The 14,391-nt window shown below is 39.3% G+C and overlaps 1 protein-coding gene across 2 annotated transcripts in view; it reads left to right on the plus strand.

Annotated features, from left to right (window-relative positions):
• znf710a (zinc finger protein 710a) overlaps positions 1–13,486 on the plus strand; it is a 19,262-nt gene extending 5,776 nt beyond the window's left edge. Inside the window, exons 2-4 of one of the 2 annotated variants that reach the window (XM_043677576.1) lie at positions 2,398–2,589; positions 10,403–10,577; positions 12,871–13,486. In XM_043677576.1, the coding sequence (XP_043533511.1) occupies positions 2,398–2,589; positions 10,403–10,577; positions 12,871–13,085 (582 nt within the window). In that variant the 3' untranslated portion in view covers positions 13,086–13,486. The remainder of the gene's footprint in view (positions 1–2,397; positions 2,590–10,402; positions 10,578–12,870) is intronic. The other variant, XM_043677577.1, reaches the window with a different exon arrangement.
• Positions 13,487–14,391: the final 905 nt, after the last annotated feature.

Genomic DNA, 14,391 nt, shown 5'->3' on the forward strand with positions numbered 1-14,391 from the left:
CCCATGACTTGTCCGGACTTGTCCTACCTGCCTATCTCCTTTTCCACCTATCCACTCCACCCTCTCCTCCCTGACCTATCACCTTCATCCCCTCCCCCACTCACCCATTGTACTCTATGCTACTTTCTCCCCATCCCCACCCTCCTCTAGCTTATCTCTCCACGCTTCAGGCTCACTGCCTTTATTCCTGATGAAGGGCTTTTGCCTGAAATGTTGATTTCGCTGCTCCTTGGATGCTGCCTGAACTGCTGTGCTCTTCCAGCACCACTAATCCAAAACAATACAAAGTGGCTGAGCAGAGGCTGATAGCCAAGTTTAGTACCCAGGGGATGGCCTCAACTGGGACCTTGGATTCATGTCACACTAGAGGTGACCCCACTGCACTACAAACCCTCTCTCATACGCTCACCCTCTCAGACTTATAACCCCTTTAACACACTCTGTCATATTGCCCCACACACAAGTTTGTGGGGTGAATTTGTACTTTCAGAATTATATATTATTTTGCTCAAAAACTGCATGAATCCATGTAAGAATCTGTGAATCCCTTTTTAAAAATGAGAATCAGTCTGAACATTGGGGTACAGGCAGCCTCACACAGAGCACCTCACACCTTCAATGCATTATCTGAGCTGGCATGGCACCTATTGTTAAAGTTCACTTGAGAATGCAACTTTCCCAAAAAAGTTCTGGGATTTGCAATTGAAAGAACTGAAACCAATATGGTCATTCTAAAAGTTGAGAGATTTAACAAACAATCCAGGTCTCCTACAATGTATAATTTCACTTACATCACACTGTAAACTTTTGCTATAAATTCTGTGTCTTACGATCTTGTACTCTACAGCCACCTGATTTAAAAAACAGCGTTCTGAAAGCTAATGCTTCCAAATAAACCTGTTGGACTATAACCTGGTGTTGTGATTTTCCACTTTGCAATGAGGTTCGGGCTGCTATTATGGCATTTCTGATGGTTGAAAGTAATCTCCTGAGAGGACCCAATTTAAAAAGTGGCCAACTCAGGAAATTGATTACCCCCACCCCTGGGCAAAATAATCCTTTCTCCGCTGTGAATGTGAATCAGTGTGAAAACCAGAATATGATTCTAACCACGTGCACCGCAATGGCTTTAGTGAATCTGAACTTGCTGCGCAAGTTGGTAAATTGTTCCAGAGCCAATGATCCTTTGTAAAAATAATCACCTGATATAAAATCTAGTCTCTCTGTTTTGTGCATATTCCCTGTTTTTTTTTTAATTTAATTCAAAGTACAATAAAAATCACTCTAAGCAAGTGCAGGGATCAGGTTGTGTTGGTAAGTCTAAAGTGCCAAATAGTGAAGATTATAAATATGGAATATGCTTTTAATATTCGAGTGACATCTCTCCTATTAATAATGCACCTTATTATAGGTTATGAATATACTGACCTAAATCTACATTTGTAACTTGCATCAACATCTTAACATTAAGAAAGGGTGCTTGATGCTATTACCCTTGATATTTGATAATGTTTTTTTTTCTTTTTTAAAAAAACTCCACCTTAAGTTTGTCATAACAAGTAACTTTTAAGATAGTTAGCAATCTAGAAGCTTTCCTCTTCGCCTTTACCACTGTCCCTAATTATGTTGGGTGTCAAAATTGCCACCAGTAACCTAGATAAGCAGTAGTTGTAAGGATGGTGTTTTTCAGTACTGGATCATCCAAAAAAATGTCTGAACTCTTGTTTAAATTTTCACAAAACAATTTGTTGGAAAGTCAAAGGAATTTTCTCACTAGACCTTTCTTTGAACTAAATAATTTTGTAGAAACCATCTGGTGTTGATTTCACATTTGTCCATATCAAGAAGCTTTAATTTTCCAATGTCATCTCTATTTCTGAATTCAACTTGATGCTTGTACAATTTCAGTCTATTCTCTTGCAGGCAACTGGCTAAAATAAAGACTGCATTCATTTCAGACTCCATTGTCTGTGCCTCCTTGTGGTGGTTAAGCAGCAAGCACATTGTTTATATCCTTTTTTTCACCAGTGAAGAAGAATCTTGTTTTTCAAGGAATTAGGTCACAGTTTGGTATGGTTGGCATCAATGAATCTTTATAGGTGCATTCAAAAGATGATGATGTCACACGCTGGAACAATATCTTTAACACCTTGCCCCCTATTCTATTCCTTCTACATTTTGGTCGCCTCTTTTAAAATTAAACCCTCCTCAAATGTATCAGTTTGCTTTTACTATCCTTTTGCTGTTTTGTAGCTCTGATTTTTAATGTATCTTTTTTTTTCATTTTCAGGAGTAACTTTATTGATTTCTCAAAATGACCCCAAGTTCACTGATTTGTTTTTAGAGAAGTAACAAATGATTAAGTAATCTGAACCCTGCATCTTTCCCCTCCATCAGGGAGTAAAAGAATTTAAATGTGAAGTATGTGGACGCGAATTCACCCTTCAAGCAAACCTGAAGAGACATATGCTGATTCATACCAGTGTCCGTGCATATCAGTGCCACATCTGCTTTAAAACCTTTGTTCAAAAACAGACTTTAAAGACCCACATGATTGTTCATTCACCTGTCAAACCATTTAAATGTAAGGTAAGAGAAAAGGATACCAAACTGGCACTCAGAATTCTATCCATTCATGATGTTGAGTGGGAAATATATAGCTGAGGCACACGTATAATCAATTGTAGTATTAAACCATGTTAATTATCTGGAGCTAATTATTTGTTAAAAGAACTACAATGATGAGAATTTGTAAATGTGCTGACAAGACGCAGGATCAGCTGTCATTTCAGGGGAGCCAAGCAATATAGGGTTCACTAAATGTTAGCCATCCATTTCAAAAAAGAAAAACTTGATTTTGAGTCACTGGCTCAGTTTGAGTTGGATATCTGGAACAGAATGCAACTGATACTCACTCACTCCACAATTGTCAAATTCAGCTAGATTAGATTCCCTACAGTATGAAAACAGGCCCTTTGGCCCAGCAAGTCTACACCGACCCTCAGTAACCCACCTAAACCCATTCCCCTACCCTATAATTTACTCCTGACTTGGCAATTTAGCATGCCCAATTCACCTGACCTGCACATCTTTTGGATTGTGGGAAGAAACCAGCGCACTCTGAGGAAATCCACACAGACACAAGGAGAAGGTGCAAACTCCCCACAGTTGCCCAAGGTGGGGAATCAAACCTGGGTCCCTGGTGCTGAGAGGCTGCAGTGCTAACCAGTAAGCCACCGGGCCGCCCCTCTATTTTCCCTACACACAAATTCAGAGACTTCCTTTCCCACAATAATGTAAGAAATTATTTGTTGCAATTAAGCCTCTTTATCTTATATCTTTGGGTTTATTTGTGACTCTCACTCCTGTTTTGTTCAAGTAGATCGGGTATGTGTGAGCACCTGACATTATTATTTTTGCTAGCCCTTGCTGTTCGCTGCTTCCAAATTTTGTTCTTTTTCCTCTGTATTTTACATAATTTTCTTCTCTCACTCTTCCCTGCCATTTCAAGCACTATAATTTCTCCAAGCAGTTTGAAACACAGTTACAATAAACCTTTCCCACTAGCTTACATCTCCAACTGTTGTTTTAAGCTCAGGAACGTAACTGGTGTTAGCAAATCATTCCCTTTCCCAAATGTGAACAAAAAGTTACGGGGTGCTGGAAAAGCTGGTTTTGCATTTACGAAGGTATTGAGTAAACACAGCCATCATTTAAATAAGAGCTAGTTACACTAGTAGAATTAGGATGTGGGTTTGCTTGCTGAGCTGGAAAGTTCAGATGTTTCGTCACCATACTCGAGCATCAGTGAGTCTCCGGGTGAAGTGCTGGTGGCATGGCCCGCTTTCTATTTGTTTAGATTTCCTTGAGTTAGTGACATTTGCTGTGGTGATGTCATTTCCAGTTCTTTTTCTCAGGGGCTGTAAATGGGATCCTAGTCAAAGTCTTGATAAGAGTTCTAGTTGGAATGCCATGCTTCTAGGAATTCTCGTGCGTGTCTCTGTTTGGCTTGTCCTAGAATGGATGTGTTGTCCCAGTTGAAGTGGTGTCCTTCCTCATCCATATGTAAGGGTACTAGTGAGAGAGGGTCACTAGTACCCTTTTGTGGCTAGTTGATGTTCATGGCTAGTTGATGTTCATGTATCCTGGTGGCTAGTTTTCTGCCTGTTTGTCCAATGTAGTGTTACAGTTCTTGCAAGGTATTTTGTAAATGACATCAGTTTTGCTTGTTGTCTGTATAGGGTCTTTCAAGTTCATCATTAGCTGCTGTTTTAGTGTGGTGTTGGGTTTGTGGGTGACCATAATGGATTATGTGTGGACTACCATACACTAGTATCCTTATTTAGAGATGAGGAAGGACACCACTTCAACTGGGACACCACATCCATCCTAGGACAAGCCAAACAGACAAGCACGAGAATTCCTAGAAGCATGGCATTCCAACCAGAACTCTTAACAACAAACACATTGACTTGGATCCCATTTACCACCCCTGGGAAAAAGAACTGGAAATAACATCGCAGGAAATGTCATCAACTCAAGGAAATCTAAACACCAATAGAAAGCAGGCCATGCCACCAGTGCTTCATCCGCAGGCTTACTGTTACCTCATATAGTGACGAAAGGTCTAAAAACAAGCCTTCCAGCTCAGCGAGCAAACCTACATCCAGAACCCCAACCTGAGCTACAAATCTTCTCAAAACTCACTAACTGGTAGAATCAGCTGAGTTTTCACTTGACTCCATTTTCTGCGATGCCAACCAGATGCTCCAAAGGCAGCTCAGCAATTTGAGTAAAAGTAGGCAGGTTATCCAGAAGTAAAGGATTGTGTTGGTTAGACAGAGAGGAAATGAGGGGCTTGTTTCATGAGGAAAGGATGGACAGGCTGGGCCTTTTTATCTACTGGAGTTTACAAGAATGAGAGGTGATCTTGTCGAAGTATATAAGGTGCAGTGGGGACTTGATTGAGAGGATGCTGAAAGATATTTGTCTTTTGTGAGAGACACTAGAACTGGGTGTGAGAGTTTCAACATAAGGGGTCTCCCATTTAAGGTGGAAATAACGCAAAATGTTTTCTTTCAAGAGGTCGATTAGAATGTTGATCCACAGAGAGCAGTGAAGGTAGGATCACTGTGATTTTAATCTGAGTTTGACATCTTGTTGATCAAGAATCTAAGGGTATGGTGGACAGACAGGAAGATGGGATTGAGCCCACAGTGAGCTCGGCTGTGTTTGTATCAAATGAAGGGCAGGCTCTAGGGGCTGAAATGACCTCCTCTTCCTCTGAATGAGTATGCTCATATGTTGGTGTATGAGAAATGAATTGATTGTCAAATTATTTTTGGGGGGATTCTGACATTTTGTGTACAAATATATGACACAGTTGAGATCTAATGTTCAATGTTCTTTTTGGAGATTTTATTTCAGTATGAACTTCAGCTGTAGATTCTTTTCCTGTGTTAGAGGAAATGTTAGCTGTTATATGGCCATTTGATTGTTTAAAAAGTAAAGCTGTTTAAAATGTTTTCCTGATTCCAATTCTCTTAATTGCCCTTTGTTACTAAAGCAATATTTCATTCTATGATTTCTTAGCTCAATGTTTTGGATTATGAAATATGGGATCCAGGTAGTCTAGTGGTACAAAAGGATTGGGTGGTTGGTGTTGAAGATATTTGAGATTAGATTGGAAGGTGCGGTTGAGAGGATTGGTGTTGGTTTTCAGCACTTACTTTATGTTCCTTGGTTATCTTTTGGTGAATTGGGTGAAATAAATTGGTGTAGTCTGGACTTGGCTGCTTGTGCATATCAAGCCAGTATATTCTGTATTGATCAGTTTGGGACAAATTTTAGGGAGCAAGTGTGAGATTAGAGATGCAAGATTGGAATGTTGGATGATTTTCATTTAGGATTGATGCGGGGCCCATTGAATAGCTGAGTTGAGAACACCCCTAAAGAATATGGAGTACTAAATACGGACAATCATTTTAGTCATCACAAACAAGACTTTACAACAACGGAAAATGTTCAGATTTTGACTACAATGCAGCAATATGTTGCTTAATTGGTGCAGAAACTTCCTAATCTATTAAAGTCTTTAAACTTCAGATGACTTACAAAGGACTGCTTATGATTAGTAACCCCACATTAGTGAGTAAGAGCTAGGTACTTTTGAACTGTATCGATACAAATAAGTGTTTCCAATATGAAATTGTGTATTTTACTGCTTTTTTAAGATTGAGGCTTTTGAAGTGAGGAACACTAAATTATAAAATTTTACATTACAAAAGGAGGCTATTCTGCCCATATCTATACTGGCTCCTAAAAGAGCTACCCATATAGCCCCATTCTCCAGTCCCCTCTTCATAGTCCTCTAAATTAATTCTTTTCAAATATACATCCAGGTCTCTCTTGAAACCATGTATAGAATTCACCTGCACTCCCCCAGGCAGCACATTCCAAATTCTAACCAGTTTTTTTTAAGAAAAATTACTCCTCACTCCTGGCTCTCCTCCTGAAAGTCTTGAAATTGATTACTGACATAATCAATAGAGTAAAGAAGGATGTTGTCAAAAATAGTTGATGGTTTTGAGCACCTCAATAAGGTCACCTCTTAACATTCTCTGCTGCAAGAGAATAATTGTTTCTTAATTTTCCGCCGACTATTGGAGGGGTCTATAGTACATTCCCAATAAGGTGACCATCTTTCTTTCAAATAACTTCCCTGGATGTATTCCCAGGTATATCATCTCTAAGTACAGCCATAATGTTATCCCCAGTCAAGAACACCACTCCTTCCTCTTTGCCCTTTCTATCCTTCCTGTAGCATGTATACCCTGGAACATTAAGCTGACAGTTCTGTTCAACCCTGAGCCATATCTCTGTAATTGCTATGATATCCCAGTCCTATGACACTAACTATGCCCTGAGTTTATCTGCCTTGCCTGTTAATCTCTTTCATTGAAATAAATGTAGTTTAATTTATCAGTCTTAGCTCTTCTCTGCTTTGTTTCTGTCTGCCCAGGTTGACTTTCTCCTTTTCTCAACTGTACCAGTCTCAGACTGATCTTTCCTCATTTGCCCTGGATCTAAAAGTTGAAATTCTAAATTGGAGAGAGGCCAATTTTGACAGTATTAAGCAAGAACTTTCAAAAGCTGACTGGGGTGGATATTTATAGGTAAACCATTTGGCTGGAAAATGAAAAGCTTTCAAAAATGAGATAACAAGAGTCCATGGACAATATCATCCCATTAGGATGAAGGGTAAAGCTGGTAGGTGTAAGGAAAGCTGTATGACCAGAGAAATTGAGATTTTGGTCAAGAATAAGAAGGAAGCATATGTCAGGTATTGACAGCAGAAACGTATTAAATCCCTAGAGTACAAAGCCAGTAGGAGTATACTTAAGAGGGAAATCATAGAGTCATAGAGATGTACAGCATGGAAACAGACCCTTCGGTCCAACCTGTACAAAATGAGCCATGAGATCGCTTTAGCAGGGTAGGGTTAAGGAGAATCCAAAGACATTTTATAAACACATTTTAAGGACAAAAAGGGTAGCTGGGGAGAGATTAGGGCCCCTCCGAGACCAAACGGCGGCCTGTGTATGAAACCGCAGGAGATGGGGGAGATAGTAAACTAGTATTTTGCATCAGTATTTACTGTGGAGAAGGATATAGAAGATAGAGAACATAAGGAAATAAGTAGTTACATATTGAAAAATGTCCATTTTACTGAGGATATAGTGCTGGATGACTTAAAACGCATAAAGGTGGATAAATCCTTGGAACTCTGAGCCCATTGCTGAGATATGAGTATCATTGATAGTCACAGGTGAGGTGTCAGAAGACAGGAGGTTGGCTGATGTGGTGCCACTATTTAAGAAAGGTGGTAAAGACAACCCAGGGAACTATAGACTGGTGAGCAAGTTGTTGGAGGGAATCCTGAGGGACGGGATTTACATTTATTTGGAAAGGCAAGGACCATTTAGGGGTAGACAGCATGGCTTTGTGCATGGGAAATAATTTCTCATTAACTCGATTGTTACTTTAAAAAAAAAAACTCAGGATTGAGGGTAGAGCTGTCGGCATAATGTAATGGACTTCAGTAAGGCATTTGACAATGTTCCTCATGGTAAACTGGTTAGCAAGGTTAGATCACATGGAATGCAGGTAGTTTTGGCAAAACGCATGTTTTGGCAGCGTGATTTGGCTATAACATTGCTGAAGAATTAGGGAATGGTATTTTCGAGCATGCTTTCCTCCATTTGCAATAGTGCGATTCCAGTGGGGATTGGTTTGTGTTCTTAGTCTCTCCTCATGCACAATGTCACTGCTGGTTTTCATGCCATACTGCACTTGCGCCAATGTCAGCTGCTGATAGAGTAGCTTTGAGAGGTACTGTACCGAGCAGCTTTCTTAGATTTTTTTTTAAATGTACTGTTTAATTTACATTTGCTAATAAATCATTTCAACCATCATTCTGGCTGTGCTATACTTTTGCTTTAGACTTTTTGGGTGATTTTTGAGCGATTGAGTGATATTTTCTGCTGGTCTCCCCCAACCCCACTTTTCCTACTGGCCCCATTATTTCTAATTGAGAGGTTTCACAGGAACACAGCTATGGCATTATAGGTAGTTCTCCTATACAGGGAGAACGAGCCGTTTGGATACAGAACTGGCTCAAAAGTAGGAGGTAAAGATGATGGAGAATTGGTCACAGGCTTCCAGTCTGAAAAGCAGTGTAAAGCCACACGGATCTGTGATGGGTCCACAGCTGTAAATAATTTAGATGTGCATATGGTTAGTAAGTTTGCGGATGACATCAAAATTGGAGATGTAGTAGACTGCGAAGAAAGTTACCTAAGAGTTCAATGGGGTCTTGGTCAGATGGGCCAGTGGGCTGAGAAGTGACCGATGGAGTTTAATTTAGATAAATGAAAGGTGCTGTACTTTGGAAAGGCAAATCAGGGCAGGGCTTAATGATAAGGTCCTGTGGAGAGTTGCTGAAATAAGAGACCTTGGAGTGTAGGTTTGTAGTTCCTTGAAAGTGGAGTTGCAGCTAGATAAGATAGTGAAGAAGGCATTTGGTATGCTTACCTTTATTGGTCAGTCCAATGAGAATAAGAGGTGGGAAGTCACGTTGCGGCTGAACAAGACATTAGTTATGTCACTTTTGGAGTAGTGTGTGCAATTCTGGTCTCCTTCCTATCGGAATATGAAACTTGAAAGGGTTCAGAAAAGATTTACTAGGATGTTGCCAGGGTTGGAGGATTTGAGCTATAGGGAGAGGCTGATTAGGGTGAGGTTGTTTTCCCTGGAGCGTCAGAGGATGAAGGGTGATCTTAGAGGTTTATAAAATCATGACTGGCATGGATAGGATAAATAGACAAAGTTATTTCCCTGGGGTTGGGAAGTCCAGAACTAGACCGCATAGGTGAGGGAGGAAAGATATAAAAGGGACCCTATGCAGAGAATGGTGTGTATGTAGAATGAGCTGCCAGAGGAAGTAGTTGGGGCTGGTACAATTGTAACATTAATAAACAGCTGGTTGGTTAGATGAATAAGAGGGGTTTGGAGGGATATGTCAAATGGGACTAGATTTATCAATGATATCTGGTCGATGTAGATAGTTGGACCGAAGAGTCTGTTTCTGTGCTATGCATTTCCATAACTCTAAAGCCCAAATTCTTTTTTTTTTCCCCCTTGTGTGTAAAATTCCTTATTCCAGTTAACACTTTAAGAAAGCACCAGTACAGATGGTCCACTGACCAATTTTTTAAATAAACTGAGGACTATTCTGTCTCCCGCACATCCCAGGAATGGATTAAAAAAAAAACACTACTTTAAAATTATATTTTTAAAATGACATTTTCTTGAAATATTGGCTTGTGCAAGATTCCAGATTGATCTATAGGTCAAGTTTGCTATAGTGGCTATTCATTACCAGGACTTTGTACACTGAAGGCAGTGGATTTTTTTCCAGTGGGACAATGAGGAAAGAAAGGAAACAAAATGATGGGACTAGTGAGACTTGAGATTTTTCTCCACCTCTATACATTGTTGGGTTCAGTTCTATTTTTCAACACTAAAAGTAACGTCCTTCATTTCAGAATACTCTTTATAACCTGTTCATAATTCTACTGTGTATGATGCTGTTTACGATCAACATTACAATATGACTAAATTTAACCCCCTCAGTTGATGCAATTCAACCTGCATTCATAACACTTAGTTCAACTCATTGGACGCACAGGACAATGGCTTATACTGTTTGACACAAGCCAATAAACAGGAAAATAAATAAAGGTAGGAGGAAACCTTTATTGTAAACCAGATTGGTTCTCTATACAAATAGCCACTTTGGTCAGTAATTTGGTTTTTAATGGGCGTTTTCTTTGTCTTTTAGGTATGTGGAAAAGAATTCAATCGGATGTATAATCTGCTGGGTCACATGCACCTTCATTCAGATAGTAAGCCCTTCAAATGTCCATACTGTTCAAGCAAGTTTACCCTCAAAGGGAATTTAAGCCGGCACATGAAGGTCAAGCATGGTGTCATGGACATTGTTCTTGATGCTCAAGGTAGGTGCTCAGTCTTCCTCCTAAATATTGTACCAGTTAATTATGGGTAAGGCGCTTTATTACTTCAGGATGTTTAACTTAGCCATCTTCTCTCAAAGCCGCAAGATCAGGGAATACACTGTTCGATTGGAGTGCCCAAATTGTTGTCATTTGCATTCCCTATTTTGATTCCCCATGTACAAATTATATTTGCACATAGACCTTTGAATCAAAAGGCTCTATTGCTGAATGTAGAACATTTTGTGTAATCTGGTACTTCAGGGCAGTTTGTACTGAGTACTGCATTGGTTGGAAGTGTCATTCATCCTTCAAACAAAGCCAATCTCATGGCAACTGGTTCCAGGTTGATTGGGATATTACTGATAGCTGCCCGGTTTCCTGTCAAAGTTCCTCTACTTCAGTAGTTATGAGGTGCTGAACCAGCCTCACTATCTGTCTTTCCTTCTCTCTTTCCTTTCAACTAACCTTTTTCTTTTCGGTCCTCCTATTTCCCTATGCCCCAGTCTTCTGTCTGTCTAAATGTTTTCTATAGGCATACACCTAATGAAAGAGCAAAAGTAAAAGGTAGACTTGTTAACGGACCAAAAAAGAGAATTTACAGATGGAGGTAGGGGGACAACTGGAGCACTAAATCAGCACTTAACATCTGACTTTATCTCCTCTTTCAGAGTATCATGGGCAGTGTCGTCTTCATTGATAATTCAGGCTAGAAGGGCTTAAAATTGATAAGGTGTTGGCATTGGATATGCTGTCTGTATTTAATTTTGATAACAACCAGTACTGGATGATCTGCATCCAGAGATACTGAAAGAAGTGAAAATGGAAATTGCAGAGGCACTGGTATTAATTTGGAGTCTTCCTTGGACTCTAGGATAGTGTAGAGGACTAGATTTTTATACTCCTGATTAAAAAGTGTCTAATAAGCTCAACAACACATGCTGAGGAGCTTTTAGAACCAATAATGTGGAACATGTGCAGGTTACACATGCAAAAGATGGGATGGTGATTGTGACAAGAGGGGAGGTTGAGGGTGGATGTAGCTCTCGATGGTATGGGTGCAGACTTCAATACCACACTGAGATGGAACTGGAATGATGTCAGAATTCTCATCTCCGTGCAATGGCAGGAGGTGCACCAATATGCAAATCACTTGGCACAATTCAAAGTCTGCTGAAGATACGAAATTTGAAATATTACAGTGAGCAACATAGTATAGAACTTCAAAAAGACATAGGTTTGTTGAATGGGGCAGGCAAGTGAGACATGCAATGTATTGCATAGGAGTATAAAGGGTTTTGATTTTTCAATCTGCATAATTTTGCCTGTGTGGTCGAGGCAAGTTAAATCAAGAGTGATTTGCGTTATTATCTCTAAAGGAAGAATATGGAGGGCAGTGACACTAGCTGGATTGTTCCTTGGAGAGAAGTTAACAATACAGCTGGCAGTATGTCCTCCTTCTGTGCTGTGACCATTCTGTAATTCTTCCGTGCTATACTGCAGGTTTGCTGGATCATGCAAGATATTGGTGTATATTGATCCATTTTGCTGTGAAATGATTTATGTGGCTGTTTAATATTACATTGTCGTGCACAGTGCTAGGTGTGATTGTGTCTTTCTTCCAAGCCCCAAGTCTGGCTTCCTTGCTGAATTTAAATATTGACCAGAGTTTATTATTCAGTGTTTTCTTGTGGAACATGTGGGTCAGATAACTAATCCGCAGTATAGTCGTGAATAATATCAAATTCAGTGTGAATTGAGGCTGTAAAATGATAAAATAGTTAGAGATGCCACAGGTTTTTAATCCAAAAGTAATGGTACAGGCCCTTTTCAGTGCAAAGCATTGCATCAACGCTGCCTGATCAAATGGGCTGTATTAGTTGGTTACTTTAAGGACACAGTTTTATTTGTATTCCTCTGGGAATTCAGAAAACATTCATTTGTAGATAAAGGAAAATATTCCCTTTTTTTGTTGCATCTTTTAACTGTAGCCTCTGCAACAAAATAAAATGGAAGTGGTTTTCTCCCGTCCCTGTTTATCTTTTACTTGAAACTTTCCATCATTTCCAGTTGAGGGGAAAGGTGGCTAATTTGCCTTGGAAAGCTTGTCAGTTTGTGCTGACCTTCCTTCCTCTGGTTCTTTGTATAAGACCACCTTCTCTGATTAGTCTTTTGGTTTTGTTCTCAGCTGAACAATCCAGCCTGTAGTTGCAAGTGTTTATAAAATGCTTTCTCTGTAGAACTGAGATTCCACTCATACTTCCATTACCTTATGAAACTTTCTCTCTCCCTACAGAGAGCTTGTTGGATATTGGGCATTCTGAGCGTATCGAAAATCAGCAAGCAGATATTGATGACTATGAAGAAAACTCTTTTGACTTCACAGGTGGACAAAAAGCTGCTGATGACACTTCAGACTCAACAAAAATGTCTGATGATGAAAGTATGAAAGACATCTACTTTAATTTTGAGAAGGAAGCTGAAAGATATGGGATGGACTTAAAACCATAACTGAAGTGAAGCCAAAAAAAATTGTTCTGTGCTTTGACCATTGTTATTTGTGCATAGCTTTCTCTTAATGCTGCACTTGCAGATTTTAAATTAACATTCCAACTTTAAGTGTATGTTTCACAAAAACATTGTAATGTGAATCCATTTTACACGTTACTAATCTCAGGGTTCTGTGCAAATTTTTTTTTTAAGATGGTCTACTCTGGACCAAAACAGATGACTACTACCAAAATTATGTTGGTCTTTACTGTGTAAAATATAACTTCAAAAAGAAAAGTTCTGTATATATCCAATTGGAGTAATTCATTGAATTACATTGTGGAGTGGCTTTTGTGGATTTATTTTCTTACTGGACTATATAATCATCTACAATAGCAATAAAATAACAAATCAGTTTAAAAGTTTGTGGCCAGAAGTGTTTTTCTTGCTTGACATTTACTAATTTAAAAAAGTTACTGGTTAAATTTCAGAGACCACTACAGATTATAAAGTGCAAATTAAAGTGCTTGACTCGCACAGCAATGAGTTGGAAGAGGAAAGACCTTGTATATTGTGAAGGTGTATGTGAAGAGAAGAAGGAAAGTTTATCAAAAGAATCTGGAGTGAGGACAAAATGTGCGCTGGTCATCTGACAAGCTTCACAGCAGTGGCTGTGTCTATCGTACTGTTAAACAATGTGCACTAACAAAGCCTTGCTTTCTATTCTTGTAATATTTGTCTCTTTTAAAACTGCAATTCCTATGCCAATTTCCAATGGAAACCAGCTATATAAACTTGCCTGTCACTACTCAGTCAAGTCATTGTGATCCACCCACAAGTTGTTCAAAATGCTTTCTAGAGAATTTTCACCTCTTAGTAAATGAGATGTTTTAGTGATTAATATTCAAGCTAAAAAAAATTAGAATTTTAACAACAGGTATATTAAATTGTTCAATGTTTGCACCAGTAAGTATTGTCAATTTTGAGGTTCAATCTGTGGGCTTGGAGTTGAGGGGTGCAGTTAGATGAATTCTGGTTGCACAGCATACTCAATATCTCTAGATGCATCAGTAATCTGGGGAAAATAACTGGACCAAGGGTTTTTCAAATATTATTCGGTCTCCATTTTAAGCTCATACTCTTCTGTAAAAAATGAAAGTACATGAGTATCTTTTCATTCTGTCTGGGTGCGTAACAGTCTGGTACGACAACTGTTCTGCAGACTATCGTGAAAGCCAACCTCCCATCCGTGGGCTCCCTTTACACTGTCAGTGCTGCAGAAAGGCTGCGAATGTCAGAGACGCCTCTGACCCCAGTAATGCTGTCC

This window comes from Chiloscyllium plagiosum, chromosome 36 (genome assembly GCF_004010195.1).
Source record: "Chiloscyllium plagiosum isolate BGI_BamShark_2017 chromosome 36, ASM401019v2, whole genome shotgun sequence".
In the NCBI taxonomy this organism is placed as follows: domain Eukaryota; kingdom Metazoa; phylum Chordata; class Chondrichthyes; order Orectolobiformes; family Hemiscylliidae; genus Chiloscyllium; species Chiloscyllium plagiosum.